Source organism: Sapajus apella, unplaced genomic scaffold, assembly GCF_009761245.1.
Source record: "Sapajus apella isolate SASKATOON/1434 unplaced genomic scaffold, GSC_monkey_1.0 scaffold7, whole genome shotgun sequence".
Taxonomy (NCBI): Eukaryota; Metazoa; Chordata; class Mammalia; order Primates; family Cebidae; genus Sapajus; species Sapajus apella.
Genome location: NW_022436947.1, coordinates 44,882,398 through 44,899,236, shown reverse-complemented (window position 1 = coordinate 44,899,236; position 16,839 = coordinate 44,882,398). Strand labels below are relative to the sequence as shown.

The following is a 16,839-nucleotide window of genomic DNA, read 5'->3' as shown; positions in this document are numbered from 1 at the left end:
GAAATATATTTTTCTTCTAGCTCTACTCAACATTAAAATATATTTCATACTATTTTGCTGATAACCCTTATTGATCCTTTAATACTGTTTTTCATACATTTTTATGCAAATATATTTGATTCATTTAGAATTGTATTAAAATTCATTTTAAATTCCAGTTACCCTCATTTAAGTAATATCTCAGTTTACATATTTTGTGCACTTCAAGATGATTCATGTCATTCATTGGTTATTTTTGGATTTTAATTTACAGATGCCATTTTTACATTTCTTTCTTAATATGTGATTTTAGAAATAGCTATTAGATGGCTACCTGGGATTTGTAACATCCCTTCCTTAATAAACATAACAAAAGAAATAGCATTATCATTTTAAACAATGATTTAAATAAACAATAGGAAATGTTAAGAAAGAGGCTTTTTCTTTGGCACCTGATTTGCAAAGTGACACAAGGACAGTTTGGTGGAAATTCTGTACTGTATCTTGAGTAAATAATAGTCAGCTGTGACTTATGGACAATAATTCCTTCCTAAGGGCCCCTGTTATACTGAAAACCACAAGAATGGGTGTGAGTGACTGTTGCAGATATCAGGGCTCCAAGACAGAATTGTAACCAAAATAGGAACTGACTTGAACATTTATAGTAAAGTAAACAAATACCCTCCCCACTTGGTCTCCCTGACTTCCAGAGCCTCGTTACCATTTCCTACTGATTTCTTCAAAAAGTCCACTGGAAATGAAGTGCCTTTAAACAAGTCACACTGGGTAAACTGCTGTCTTTGCAGCATCAGATTCATATAGAAGGCTACAATAGGAAACAAAGGGTCAAGACACTGGCTTATCTTATGCACCTTTAGAGTAGGTAATTCTTAAACCTAGTTAAGGAAAAGCTCATTCCTATGGCTATAACAACACAGTAAACCAGAAGTCAGGACATGCCACTGGATTGAACCTACGTAGTTTCCATGTCATTGAGTATGGTATCATACAGAAAAGAGAAACCTCTCTGCAGTCTCTCATGCAGCTGGGATAATATAACATCATTACTCTCTGCCCAGTTTTGCATCAAGCACAACATTAAATCAGCAGCTGCAATTTAAGCAACTATTCCACAAAGAATGGACTCTGTTGTTAAAGAGGAAATCTATGGCCTGAGGCACATAGTTATACTCTCTTGTACTCTCTCTCATATATCATATTAAAAAATTTATATTTTATTTGATAACTCTTATTCTTATTTTAATATTTCTTTTCTATATATTTATGTATTTTTTTCTATATAGCGTGTGTGTGTGCCTGTGCACACATGTGCATGCATGTGCTGGTGATGACATTTCTGATACTCATCAAAATTTAATTTTCTCTTGTAGAACTGAATGTACAGGATATAAAACAAATCATCATATTAATATATATTTTTTTTGGTATTGTAGATTCTAAACCTTCAAACTGCTATGGCATTTTTAGCATTAGAGTAGTGAAATGCTCGTGAATTATTCCATTGCTGTTGAGAGCTATTATTTATATACATATGTATATATATATACACACACACACACACATATATAATACAGTATATAATAGTATTGGACAGAGACCCTGAATAAGGAAATAAATGCACTTGAGATACCTGTATTCTGACTGCTGTTATTTACCTTTGCTCCCAGTTTTGGTATTTTTCTAGTGCTTAAAATTCCCTTTGTTATTCACAGTAACATTTCTATTGATTGATTAACTTCCTTGACCCTGTTTTGCAAATGAAAGCTGAATACATTCTAAGCTGGTAAAAGAATCTGTTTTGAATCAATAGCTCTCTGAATTTTCTTTGTTTATCCTACTAAACCATCTCTCTTTGCACTAAATTTCAATAAAACCAAATGGCAACCGTATGACTGTTAGAAATATTTTGAACATCATTGGAAATCAAAATTTCAACCATCTGAGAGGAACAAAAAAAGCAGACTCTCATAATATTCCGATTCTTGGATACATTTCAAAGTATAGTATCATGCACCTGAACTTTGAGACTTTTTTAAATTCTTGAGGGATTTGTTTTTATATATTTGTCCTTAGTTGTTATTCTTCTTAATGATATGATATATTGTAATGTCTGTCATGTTTACTGTGCCTCAAATTACAGTACCTCGATAGCACTAATTTTTGCCAAGTGAATGCAATTGAGAATTTAAAGCTGCACATGCATCTTAAGTTACAGTGCATTCCAAAATGCATATGTCAACCCTTGAATTTCATTACTTTTTCAAAGGTCAAATTTGACATGAAACTTAATTTTTTAAATTTTATTTTAGGCACATTGAGACATAATAAAACTGTATTAAGTGGATAGTTAGAATTACCTTCTAATTTGGGAGGCTATCAAATCATAAAGTTACATTAAATTTTAAAATCCTTATATATAATTGTTGGAATATAATTTTTCATGGGCCTTCACATTTCTCACATCTTACGAACAGAAACAGTGACTACACCTTTTTGCACACTTTTTTTAAAAGTTATTTATACAGTTAAGGTAGTGTCTTCCTCTGAAGTAAAAGGCTGGCTTGCAAATGGCCTTGGGAACCTAAGAAAGTCTCCTGCTGGAGCAAAGGACAGGTATGCCCACTGTCCAGTAAAATGAACATAATATCTTCCACAACATCTAAAGGTCAGCATGCTATATCTATTATAAAATATTTAGGTTCTCTCATCCAGAGTTCCTCTCTTATAATGCGTCTCACCACATGTGCAGGTATTACCTGACCCTCTTCCCAATGCCCAATGGAAATAGCACAAGAAATTCTAATACTCTGGCTAGTACTACTTTTGTGAGTAAGCCCTTTACCTCTGAACCCTGAGTCACAAATCTTTTCTTAGTATTCATGAGAACCAGGTAGCCTAACTTGTTATCTTACAAGTAGGGTAACATTCCAGACCCTTTACAATTTTTAAAAATATTGATTATAATTTTATATGGACATTCTGGATAATCTTACAAAAAAGAATATGGTCAGTTTATCAATTTTTAAATATGATTTTCATCATGAATTTTGATGACACTTCAGTTCTACAGATAACTGATTTTTGATGGATACCAGTAAAAGCCTTATCTTACTACATGTCACAGAAATGAACATAAATTTTCATATGCATGTGACTGTTTATGTGTATATCTGTTTGTGGGTAAATATATGGTATGCTGAACTAAATAACTACAGTTTCACTCTAGCCTTCAGAAGTATTATAATAATATCCACACTTATGGAGAGCTTGCTTTATACCTGGTATTGATCTAAATGCATTTCATGTATTAACTCATTTAGGTGACTCATATTTGGTTACATGTACACATTTATTCATATTTTGAATTAATACATTTTTTTAATACAGCAAAATAAGTTGGTATTTATTATGCCTGAATTGCCATGAACCAAGTCTCATGCAGATAAACTTAAATTTTGGAAATCTTTTAGGGTCAGTATTAAAATTTAAATGCATTTTAATTTTTTCATTTGAAAAGTAAGGTTATTACTTGAAATAGAGACATTTTATAACATCAATTTATAGTAAATGGAGATTTTGAGTTGTGTTCCTTTTTATTGGAAATTTCAATTGCATCCTTCAGTGGCTGAAATGAAAATCAGATATTTGGCACTGGTTCACAGATTATTTAAATTTTACTGGATGCCATAATTCATCCATGCATCAGTGTACATACTTTTAGAATATACTAAGTATTTTATACTCTGGAAGGTTCATTAGCATGATTTGAGCAGTTCCTTCAGAAAAAAAGGTTATGGCCAATGTCTTCTTACTGCATATTTAGCAAGCTGATCCAAGTCCCACTGTTACATAGTTTCTTTCTTTCTTTTTTTTTTTTTTTGAGACGGAGTTTTGCTCTTGTTGCCCAGGCTGGAGTGCAATGGTGCGATCTCGTCTCACCGCAACCTCCGCCTCCTGGGTTCAGGCATCAGGCAATTCTCCTGCCTCAGCCTCCTGAGTAGCTGAGATTACAGGCGCGTGCCACCATGCCCAGCTAATTTTTTGTATTTTTAGTAGAGACGGGGTTTCACCATGTTGACCAGGATGGTCTCAATCTCTTGACCTCGTGATCCACCCGCCTTAGCCTCCCAAAGTGCTGGGATTACAGGCGTGAGCCACTGTGCCTGGCTACGTAGTTTCTAATACTTGTGTTTAGTATTCTTCTATATGTGCTTGATAATCTTTATAAGCAGAGTTCTACTCATTTCTGAGAATACACTGTCCACTGTCTTGTATCTTGTATTTAACATGAACTCTGGGAATATTTTTCTTAGATACTTTATGTCTCAAGACAAATATGCCATCACCAACGTTTGACTGTTTCCTTTTATTTGATTTAGAAACAATAAAAAATAATTTGTATAATAAGAATAAAAATCATCAGCTTCTTATGTCCACAGGACATTATGAAACTTCCCCAAAGTTCTACCATTTAATTTTAATATACGTCTACTTACTTTTAGCCTTTCCAGTTGGTAGCAAAGTAGCCCTGAGAACTTGCCACTATTTCTAGAAATGGAGAATCTTGGCTTTTGGCCTTAAGGGCAGAAAATTTCTCACTACAGTGTAGTTTCTTGCTATTACATTCAAATTAGTTGCAAAATATACTCTACTAGCTATGCTGTACATGGTGTTAAATCTAACTGTTATGTACATATATGTGTGCATATGTGTATTTGATATGTATTCAATGCTAAAAGATAGGTTTTTTAGTATTATGCTTGAAATGATACCAAAATTAATACGACTTATTGATTATAGAATTTAATATGCATTTAAAAAGCAAAAACCATTTATATTTAGAAATAAATTATTAACTAAAGACTTTGGTCATTAGTTCATACAATGAGCATGTGCGTATTCTTAAATAGGTCAAATCTAGCTTCCCTTTATATCATGATGAGCTATTCTATGGCTGTAAGATGTATCTTTTCATCATGGTTTTATCAGAGACCTGTGTAAGTTATATGAAAAAGAGTCTTTTTATGGGAATTAGACCTTATATAATCATGAGAGCTAGAATTCTGAATCAAGAATTCTCTGGAAGGCTACTGCCCTAAATAGGTAGTGGGCCTGAAGTTGTTGGTAGCTACAGTTGATGTTTATGGAAGAAAAGCTGGACACGAAGTAGGAAAAGCAAGGACAAATTGAGACCCAAAAGCACAAACTAGGACCAGAGTCTGTCTTTTACTACCTCTAGCCTTCTTTGGGTCAATTTGGGTGACTTAAAGAAGAAACTGATGCCTTTTGTCATGGAGCTGTACAAGTATCAGGATACAGTCTTGTAGAAACTAATGAATGAGAATTTAGTGAAAGCCAGAGGACTTGGAGGCCCAAGTACTGCCCACACTAACAAGGTGGCCAGAAAATCAGAATAACCTGGGGAGTGCTATGGTTGCAGCTTAATTTGAACCACCCAAATCTCATGCAGATTTCCTTGATAGCCAATTTTAACCAACCTACAGGAAAGGAAATTTGAGGAAATATATTTCCAGCTTTTTTCAGTTGACACAGTATAATTCTACCACAACTATTGACTAATGCATGCTGTATTTGCTGTTGTATTGAGACAATCATGGAACATTTACTGCTTTGATAACAAGAGTCATTATAATTTATAGGTCTTCACTGTCAGAGGACTAAGATTTTATGGAAATTCTGCTGAACAAAATGTAATTGCCCTTGGTAATAGGAATGGGCATAGAGTAATATCCAAAGCCAATTTTGTTAAATCTACCTCTGTTTAGCACAAATATATGTTTAAACTCTGTTAACTACATCCTTAGAAAGAATGAACTATTCATAATGGAACTCAGCATAATTTGCAAAATAGCATAATATGTGGAAGAGTGTGAGAGTTAAGCAGTCATAGAAATATCTGAACAATAGTGAAGCTTAATTATTTTACGGATTGGATAACCAGTTACCTATCAATTAATAAGCGCTAGTGATCATGCTAAATAATTTACATGGATATGCATTAATCTCATTTTTAGTTGAGGAAACTGAGGGTCAGAGATTCTAAGTCACATAGCAAATGGAAAATGCCTGAATAATTTTAACCCATGTCTAACTGACATTAAAGCAGCAATTCCCCAATCTTTTGCCATGAGGGACTGGTCTCGTGGAAGAAAATTTTTTCACGGACCAAAAGAGGGATGTCTTTGGGATGAAACTATTTCACCGCAAATCATCAGATATTAATTAGATTCTCATAAGGAGGGCTGAACCTAGATCCCTTGGATGCACAGTTCATAAAAGTGTGTAGGCTTCTATGAGAATTTAATGCAGCAGCTGATCTGACAGAAGGCAGAGCTCAGACAGTAGTGCCGGCTGACCTACGCTCACCTCCTGCTGTGCAGCTGGTTCTTAACTGGCCACCGAAGGGTATTAGTCTGCTTTGGGTCTGCTCTAAAGTGTAAGATTGATACAAGTAACTACCTCCATTTCTGTTTTACCATTGTGAAATTGTTTGTTTAGGCCTAGATGGTTTTTCTTAAAGTTTTTGAGAATAACTTTTCAAATATAAATATCCTTAAATAAGTAACATCTTCATTACATATCAATAAATATAAATAAATTTTAAATTCCAAATTTCTGAAATTCTAATGTGTTTAATTCTACAAGCTGATACATACATATGGGTTGCATACAAATATGCACACATATATTTGTGTATATTTGGAGGATTATGATATATGGTTGATATTTGAAAAAATAATAACATTGAGAAAAAATGAAGCTTGTATAATTTTCTCTTTAATATCTAATTCTGTACAAAGCAGAAGATCCAAAGTTGGCTGACTGGGAACAAAATTCTGTCACCATATATGTTCTTATAGTAAAAATATTTTAAGCAATGGTAAATTTAAGTATCTTTTGACTAAGCGGCAGGTTTCCTTCAATTGCCCACTTTCTTTTTGATGTTTGTATTACTTCATTAGGGCTACCATAATGAAGGGCCACAGTCTGGGTGGCTAAAACCATAGAAATTTATGCTCTAGTTCTGGAGGCTGGAAGTCCAAGTTCAAGGTATAAGCAGGGTTGAGTTCCTCTGAGCCTCCTCTCCTTGGCTTGCAGATGACTGCCCTCTTGCTGCCTCTTTACGTGGGTGTTCCTCTGTGCACTTGTGTTGCTGATGTCTCCTTATGTGTCCAAGTTTCTTCTTCTTATAAAGACACCAGCCAGGTTGGATTAGGGTCTACCCTAAGGGCCTCATTTTAACTTAGTCACTTCCTTAAAGACCCTATCTCCAAATAGAGCTACATTCCCAGATAGTAGAGGTTATAGCTTCAAGGTGTAAACTTTGAGAAAATGAAGTTCAGCCCATAATACTGTTTCACAACTCTGGTTTGATAATTCATTAACCCTGTAGCACTTGACTTCTTTCCAAATGTTTTTATATTATAAAAGTGCCTTATTTCTGAATTTTCTAATTCTTAATCTTTTAAAGCAACTGAACTTTGAGTCATGAAAAAAAGAAAGAAAAGGAAAAGCGTACCTATGTGAAATATGCCATAGGCACTTGTATCTGAATAAGTGATACGTTAGTGTCTACGTCACAAGCATTAATCTTGGTTAGAGTCTCCAACTGTTGTAAGATGTGTTAAGAAAATATTTTATATTACTAACTATAAAACAGACTTTAGTGCTTTGGACATTAAGGACTCTCAAAAATTAATTTTTGATATTAGACAAGACAGGGGTAGAAAGGAGGAAGATGTGAATGAAATCAAGCATTCCTCCTAAATATGGGCTCAGCTTTTCTGTCTTTCCCTATGGCTACATTTCATGTGTAATTAAAGATGCAGTTCCTCCCTCTTTTATGTGTAATGATTTCTGTTATTGTAAAGGCATATATGTTAGAATTAAATATGCTAATTGATTTTATCCATAATAAATTTCTTTAGCTTATAACACTCCCTACTTGATGTAAACCAATGACTTGGTTGCTTTAAGGCATGAACACTAAGTTTTCAGCACCTTGCATAAAATTGGGAACCATAAAATATCATTTTTGAAATCAGAGTGAGGATTGTGACTACTTCATCATTTTCCTGGTTTGGTAGGAAACATATTAATGTAGATTTCCCAGAACATTTTTGTCTGCATTTATTGCAATATGAGATGAAGAAAGGTTATGCTAGGTGCATATAATGGACCACAATCACATCAAGCACATGAATGGTACACATCATGATGAATCAGAGTGATAGTATAATATATTTTTAAAAAGCCGAAAAATAGGTATCATAAGGTTCTGTAGTCCACACAGAATTTCAAAGTGAATGTTTTTAACTTCTTTAAGTAGAAGAAAATCACAGTGATCAGGTTTTACTAATAGCATGGTCTATAGTGCCTATGTGTATAATCATTTTGAACATGTTTGAAGGTTTCAAGTAATTTGAAAGAAAAATGTTTATAGAATCTTGAACAATATTTCTAGAACTTCAAAACAAATAGTCAATCTAGAGGGGAAAGAGCAGTCAAATTGGGCACTTAACTGAAATGGGCATTTAAGTAAAATAATTTGGGAGCCTTGTACAGAGAGACTTCATTTAATCATATCATTCAAGCCACTTTAAAAGTTATTTTTCAATTATAGTTTTAATGGTGATATAGTTCAATTAATATGAATATGCTTACATACCAAAATAACTGGCTATATAGTAATGCTAACTTTGTTGTCTTAGTTGAATCAATTTTATTTTAAATCTCTGAAAAATATTAAAGCATCAATGCGGACAGTTCAGTTCGTTTTATTATGGCATATTCTAAATACTGAAGGTAAAAATGCCTCCCAAAATGTACAGAACTGCCTATTCATCATTTTAAAAGGTAAATGTTAAAAAATTCCAAGTCACAAATTTAACATTAGAAGGCTAATATTATAATTATAACATGGTTTATATTTTAGTTTTATTAGACAAGCCTCTTTGGAGAAGAGATTTCTAACATCCTTTAGTGAATAGTGAAGTATTAGAAAGATACAATTATAGATGGTTGGATTACAGCTGTAATAGCACAATGTTAAAAGAAAAAAAAAAGACTAAACACTATTGTCAGATAAGTACGGAAAAGCTTACATAGCGGGAGGGATAAAGTGAGTGACAGGAACAATCTCATGGATTACTGCTTTGGCACGAAGATTCCAGTATTCAGCTAGCTTGCCAAATAAATTGACCAGAGAAAAAGAAAGTCAACAGATTAACTTCAGGAATTAAGCTTATTAATGGGTTTTCATGCAGAAATGTATCCACCCATCATGATCAGAAAAGGTTTCCTTTGCTTTTCCAGCTGCTAGATTATGCACTGAAATATTTCTATATAAATTATTGCTGAGATAGAGACAATTTTTTCTTCTTTTTACATGAATTCTCACTGACCTCAGTCAATGTTATGTTCTACCCATTCAGTTTGGACTGACTTATATTTGAGCCAGAACAAGTTGTTTGATTTAATCATGAACTGAGTCTATTTGAGTAGAGATTATTCATGTTCACAAGTCTTCTCTCTTTTTTTCTCTTCGCTTACTTAGAGTAAAATTTCACTGCTCCATCCAGAATTTAAGAACGTGAAAGGAGGTAATTGGAATTGGAGGTAAATCATATTCTTTTGTAGAAAGTATAATTATCGGAAGTTAGTTAAAAACACCTCAATTCTGTTTTAATTTTCATGCATGGAGCAGTTGTTTTGACAGATGGATGAACTTTATTTTTGTAACCATCCAGGAAAAGTCTGTGTAACACAGTCTAATCAGTGCTTCATATCTGTAATGTTTGTTTTTGAAACACTGTGCTTTTGACTACTGTATCTTTTCTAGGGGTAGCCACCTTCTTCTAAATTTATTTCTCCAGGTAATATATTGCTACATAATTCCTCTATCCATTTGATCTGAAAAAACTAGAAACTCTTTAAAAAGTAAGTGTAAGTGGTTTGTCACTAAGGATGATGAATCATTACTCCTCAGGTGTGGCCTGGGATTTTACTGGTTTATAACTGCTCTGACTTTTATTTCTAGCTAACAGTCTATAACACTGCTGCTCTGGAGTACATTTCAGTAAAGTAAGAGGTCAATATGGTTGCCTGACTCTTGGGAAGCCAACTTGTTGCTAAACTTGTCTGTGTTCATCAACTTAAATTCTAAAAAGGATCAAAGCTTGAAAAATGAATTCATTTTGAACTGATTCCACTCTCTTTATTACATTGTAAATCCTCCAGTGCTGAGCAAAGCGGTGCAGCAGTTTAAGGCCAAAAAGTACATTACATTCTGAGTTTTAAGAATCGTCATGGTTCAGGAAAAGGTCAGAAACACTCTTCTTCTGTCTCCCTAGAGCAGAAATGTGTGAAGTGTGTTTCCTTTTTCTGCCACGCTTCCTTCTTTTTTAGAGGAATGTCCAAGCTGCTTCCAAATAAAATGAATATCCTGTTTTGGAACACTTGAAAACCTTGGCAGCCACAAGCTGGAGAATGAAGGCAAATGAATGACAGGATTGATACTCTTTTATGCAGGTTTTCTGTTAAGAACAAATCCTTACTAACAATGTCTCTTTCAAGTTTTTGGTTCTTCTCTGTCCAGTTCTTTTAATGCGCTTTCCTCCTCCATTGTTCTTGATGAGTCTCCTCTCAGCTATTTTTAACCAAATTTGAAAGTATTTCCTTCCATGGCTTTTTTCATTTCAAACATCTTTATATCCTCTAAACCCCAGAACTTTCTCTCCATTCTATCTGCATCAACCTCCACTTTCAAAATAATATTGAGCTTGCCCCCCAGGGCTTGGTCACAATACAACCTGCTGCCAACAGGGAGAGTTCAGTGGGGAAAGGGAATCATTCCAGGCCTTAGGCCAATAGGGTGGGTTCAGTTGCTTTGTAACACAGATAGACCCCCGTTATCAGCACTCTGTAGAACCCTTTGCCAGGTTTCACAGCTATGGTCCTGTGACTGATTTTGTTCCAACAGCTCTGGAGGGGAATTGTTGTCATATTATAGTGGTTCCTCTTTAGTAGTCAATAGAGAACAAATTAAAATTATGATATTCAGTGGAGCCCAATTTCATAGTTAGCAAGAACCCTGAGAGTTTTTCAGTCATTAATTACAATCTGCTAGTTTCCTTGGAAGGACTATAAATTGCTAATCAGTTATTCAATCTATAAGAGATAAAGAGCCCACAAATTCTGTGACATTATGATTCCTAACAGTTGCAGAGGTGATATGATCCTTCATTTCGTTCACAAGTATTCTTACTGGTAAAATATATTCTTTCTTTTTTATTACGGAGAACTGAGTTCCACTGTTGTATTTTTAAGGAGGCACTTAGGTGGTGCTGATAGGACTCAAAAATTAGGGTTTGTGGAAAAAATTGCATGCATATCTTTAAAGGCATGGCATGCAAACTGAAATCCTGTTCTTTTCTAGAATGAAAAAGGCATCCATCTGGATTTGCCACTATTATTTATTAGAATATCTGTTTGCTTACCACTATGTACACAGCCAATTTCTTGGTTTCAGCATATGGTGCTGGAACTGGTTATTTCTAATCCTGAATACTATAATATTGAGCCCACAATCAGAGATGATTATCTTTATATAAAAGCAGAGTATGTGGCCACCTACGTGTTTCAAAGTAAACATTTTTCTGAAAATGGCTTATTTGCAAATGACTGAATTTTTTTTAAGAATACAAATAAATCCTTTGGGTAAGGCTCATGAATGCCTAGTTTGTAAATGAGTTTATCAGATGTTTCCCTTTCCACAACCTCTTTCCTCTGCCCAAGACTTCATGCCCTATTCTCTTGGGGAGGGAGGAGAGACTCTTACAGAACAGAGAGCTTGTTGCTAAGAGTAGTGGAAGTTAAGTTATATCTGTTTCATAGTTTTACCTAAAAGGTACCCTATTTAAAGTGAAACTTGGATGAGATCCATACAGGTTTTAAGCTTGGAAATTTTTCCTCATAACAACTTATAAGATCAGTTTATTTCGGAGAGTAATTTTGTATGTTATGATGCCTTACCAGACAAAAGAAGGACTCAGGATCTATGTAGCAAAACAGTGGAAGAAATTATGTTTATTTTAGTTACCCCCAAAGTACTCAGCATATGTTAGGAAAGCATGACTGAGGAGTTATAACTAGAAAATTTGCATTTTACTTTAAATAGGCCAAATTCATTTTAGGCCAATAGATTCAAAGGCCATCATCAGGTTTCATTCTAGAAAAATAAGTGATGATAGACAGCAATTATTTGAATTTAAATATCAATTAATCTGCTTAAGTTTGGTTGCCTGCTCCTTTTTTTATGGGGGCAATGGAATTCAGATAAAAACAATCAGCTGCAAATATAGAATACAGATGTCCTATGGAAATGTACTCAAGTTATTTTATCACCTCTGTTATAAGCTCCAACTGACTGCATAAAGCACTCTGAGCTCTCACTTGAAAAGTGGTAGGTCATAGAGAATGACTTTGGGAGTGTGACACACTCAGAAGTGCCAGGACCAACTCAGTACTGTCATGTGTGCTGGCCTTGCTTGCACTGTTGTCCACATTTGATCCTTAACTGCATTTATAGTTACTTATTTGGTTCTTAATTCCAAATGTTTATAGAAATAAAACTAGTGGCCAGGCACGCTGGCTCACACCTGTAATCCCAGCACTTTGGGAGACCGAGGCGGGCGGTTCATGATGTCAAGAGATTAAGACCATCCTGGTCAACATGGTGATACCCTGTCTCTACCAAAAATACAAAAAATTAGCTGGGTGTGGTGGCGCATGCCTGTAGTCCCAGCTACTGGGGAGGCTGAGGCAGGAGAATTGCTTGAACCCAGGAGGCGGAGGTTGCAGTGAGCTGAGGTCACGCCACTGCACTCCAGCCTGGCACCTGGTGATAGAGTGAGACTCTGTCTCAAAAAAAAAAATAAATAAATAAATAAAAATAAAACTATTTAAGAAAGTCTATTGCCTTTCACAAAATCATTTTGAATGCAGTTTTTATTATTTACCATGTGAATACTCATTTGGATATTTCCAAAATGAGTTACTAGTGATGTTTAAACTTTACATTTAATACAGGGTCATATTACATTTTATTTTTGTTTTCTTTTCCGAAAATAGAACTGAAAACTGATTTTTGCAAGTACAGTTTCATCATTTTGTTAATTCATCAGTTAATCAAGTAATTTGTTGCTCTCCTCATTTCTAGAAAAAAAATCACATGTGATTGATTATCTAAATTTTTTTCCACTTTTGTATAAATAAATTAAAAATAGTTTTAATGAAAGACTGATGGAAGGGCATCAAATAATTGTTCTCACCAGAGTAAGACACTGTATATTTTCATGCATATTGTAATATAAGCAAAACAATAGAATAATAAGTAAGTCCTTAAAATGTTGTGAAAGGAATGAGAAAAAAGAAAACAAAAGACAAATCTGTTCCAGCATGCCTGGCACCCTAGAGGATACCTCAGTCATGCTGATTGCTGAAACTCATTGGTTTTCCTTTTGTCTTACAGAAAGAATGTGCTAATTTCATCAAAGTACTTAAGGCATATAATCAGAGTCACTTGTACGCCTGTGGAACGGGGGCTTTTCATCCAATTTGCACCTACATTGAAATTGGACATCATCCTGAGGTAAAGCTGGCTATTAAAAAACTGTGTTTGTCCATGACCCCTTTCTATTCAAAATGCTTCATTACTAATTTCTTCAGTTCATTTTGCTTCTGGTTCACTATTCAGTGGGACCTACTTCAAATTCAGATGCTGTTATTAATTTTAATCTGTGAATGCAAAAAGAATGAGACCATCACTCAACAAAAACTAGGGAGCAGGAGGAAGGAAAAAGCATTTGTTTTCACCCTGGATTACAGAATCCAATCCATTTTGCATGTGCAGCAGATGTCAGCAGGCTGAATGTGTGGTGTTTTCTCCTTCATTTGTATATTGCCAGCCTTCTCCTCCATTTCCATCCTCAGCCAGAAGTGTCTGCCACCCAGTTGTTTTCTTCTGCCAGGGATTAAGAAAGGATGCCATACATTTGCACAATGATCTGATCTCTGGTTTGACTCACATTATTCACATTTGTATTCTTGCTTGGCTAAGCTTTGCCTCTATACTTTTAGTTATTATTTTGGTGGTATGGAAAGGAAAAAAATTCATGTTTTTAAAAAAATCTGTCTATTTCTTGTAAAGGTGTCTTAGTGAGGAAATTATGTACATTTAAGTAAAAATCAAGATAAAGAAAAAGTTGCTAATGTTGAAAGCAGTTTGGTGAATTTGGCTTATCAATAGCCTTCAATTATAAACCCTCTTGTAATTTTTGGTACAAAATCCTAAGAGGAACAGAAGAGTTCATGTGGTGAGAGAATCATTGGTGACAGAATTTTCTTCAAAATTGGAATTCAGGAATACTCAACAAATAAGGGACTTATTCTCAAAATATTTCTGATATCCTAAAGATAAAATAAAATTTGCATGGTAGTCACTTCTTTATAACTTAAACTTTAGACTCTCTCCCTAAATTTCATAAGGTGTCCTAAAGGGATACAAATGTTTTTTGATCCAAATGAATTAGAAATCAAAACAGTTTGTGTTATACCTTCTTTGTATAAGAAAGTACCTTAGAAACTATGTGGTTTTGAGGGACTGTGTGAGGCCACAAGGGGCGTGGTTTCAAAAGCAAGAATTTCCCAGCGCCATGCCTCCATCCATGTCGCCATCTGGAAGGTAAAGTTCTTTGTCTAACTTCCCAGTGCGCGGGCTAGGTAGAAATTCCAGATGAGCCTCTTTGTTCAAAAAGCCTGCAAAAAGCTGGGAGGAAGGGCCTTTGTTGCGGACCTAGCATTGAATCCAATATGCAAGTCAAAAATCAATCACTCCAGCGGAAGCTTGAAAAAACTCCTCTGATTGAACAAGAACATGAATGGGACGGGAATAACACCAAAGTTAAAAACCCACTGCCCCTTACCTGTGCGAATACCCTCGGGATTCCCCTCCCAGAGCAGCGTGGAAGCTCTCGCTCTCCTTCTGTCTTTCTTTCTCTCTCTGCCTAAAAACTGCTTTCTACTAAACCCTTTGGGTCCAAGATATTTATTCAAACAGCAAGTTCACCAGGTCTGCAGGACCCCTTCCCTATTCCTGGGGTAAGAAAGGTCAAGGACTTGGGCACCTCTGGGAAAACATTGGCTGGGGAAACTGTAAGCATCTTTGGGACTGCTCTGCTTCCGTCCCCACGTTGCATCTTTGGCAAGTGTGGGAAGGGAACTAAGCCCCTGCCCCCTGTCCCTCAGTTACAGTTTCTAGACTAAACAATTATTTTCTCTTCTTGATGAACCAGGGAAGATTAAGACACTTTGGTCTTATCAGTTGGCAATTGCTCCTTATCATCCTGTTTCTCCAACCACATCCTTCCTTCTCTTTCTTATAAGCCCATATGTATGGTATTTATACTGACAGACTGAAGAGTTTTAAGTAAAAATTAACTTTAGGACCCGCAATTCTACTGAAATTGCTTGTTTTACATTGATTAAATTAGGGATAAATTTATGCACATGGTCCTGGAGAGTTAGTACACCTAATTTGTTTTAACACCTGATTTAGTTACTCACTCTTTGCTATCTTCTCAACTAATTCCTATTATAATACACCAGTTGTCCTAAAACTGGGGCCAAGGGGGTTGCCCCACTTTTCTATATTCTGAAGATAGCTCTAGAGAACTTCCTCCACATAGATACTGCACTTTTTACATGCGTCGGGAATTATACTGTACATGATTGGTAACGGAATCAGGAATGCTGAACTTTTAGCACAAATTAGCGGAAAAGACCTGGACTTTAATGTCATATCTGGTGTCAGATCTTGCTCTACAACTTACTAGCTGTAGAGCACTGGAAATATTACTTAACTTCTCTGAGACTCTGTTTCATAACATGCAACACAAACTAAAAAACTTTTGATTCTCGGTGTCTGTATATTTTAAATGCAAAGTTGACTTATTACCTCTAACCGCCTTCCACTGTTCCTAGCACAGTATGACTCATTCACTTTTTTTTTCCCCTGTAGAAACTCAAGGAGGTTTAATCCCATCATTCTTAAAAAGCCTGTCCTCTAGCCTCAGACTCTGGGATTTGCATTCAACCTCAGCTTGGTACTAGCTTGGGACTATCTGCTTAATCTGGTGCAAATTATTTGCTTCATCTTTGTTTATATTTCCAAGCCAGAAAGTTGTAAGGAAATGGTCTTTACCTCATAGAGTTGTGGTGAAAGTGAAACACTTGTCTAATGGATAATAGGGGCTGAACAAGGTCAATTAATATTAGAAGTTATAGATATTTTAAAATGCAAGTCTATACTTGTTTAAATAAAGCATATAAATCTGCATCACAGCCTAAAAGCTGTGTTACTGGTTTGCTTGCTACCAATTGTCACTTTGCCTCTTAAATGTTTCTCACGTTATCAGAGATTGTAAATTATGGCACTGGGTTCTCTGGGCTGACAGGTGATTCTGCACCTCTCTTAATTTCCCATTTTAAAATGCGAGGCTTACATGATGTTGATGGGCATTTAAATTAAAATGCCATATGCTATTCCTGCATTTTTTATCATTTTCCCAAAATGTTGATTTTTGAAGTTGCTATTTAATAGAATTAAGAGACTATTTCCTCTTCCACTCATCACTACTCATTGCTGCCATATGGGTAGGCAGCTGAGGAAATGAAGAGGTACAGGTTCTGGGGCCAGGCCATTTACTAAGATTTTCTCTACTCAAATAGCCAACATATGAAGCTTCCCGTCTAAGCATT

At 35.2% G+C, this 16,839-nt stretch overlaps 1 protein-coding gene across 2 annotated transcripts in view; it reads left to right on the top strand.

The window, feature by feature from the left end:
• Positions 1 to 16,839, top strand: part of SEMA3A (semaphorin 3A) — a 318,166-nt gene that overhangs the window by 168,038 nt on the left and 133,289 nt on the right. For both annotated transcript variants that reach the window (XM_032276470.1, XM_032276471.1), the window contains exon 5: positions 13,553 to 13,672. In XM_032276470.1, coding sequence (XP_032132361.1) covers positions 13,553 to 13,672 — 120 coding nt within the window. The remainder of the gene's footprint in view (positions 1 to 13,552; positions 13,673 to 16,839) is intronic.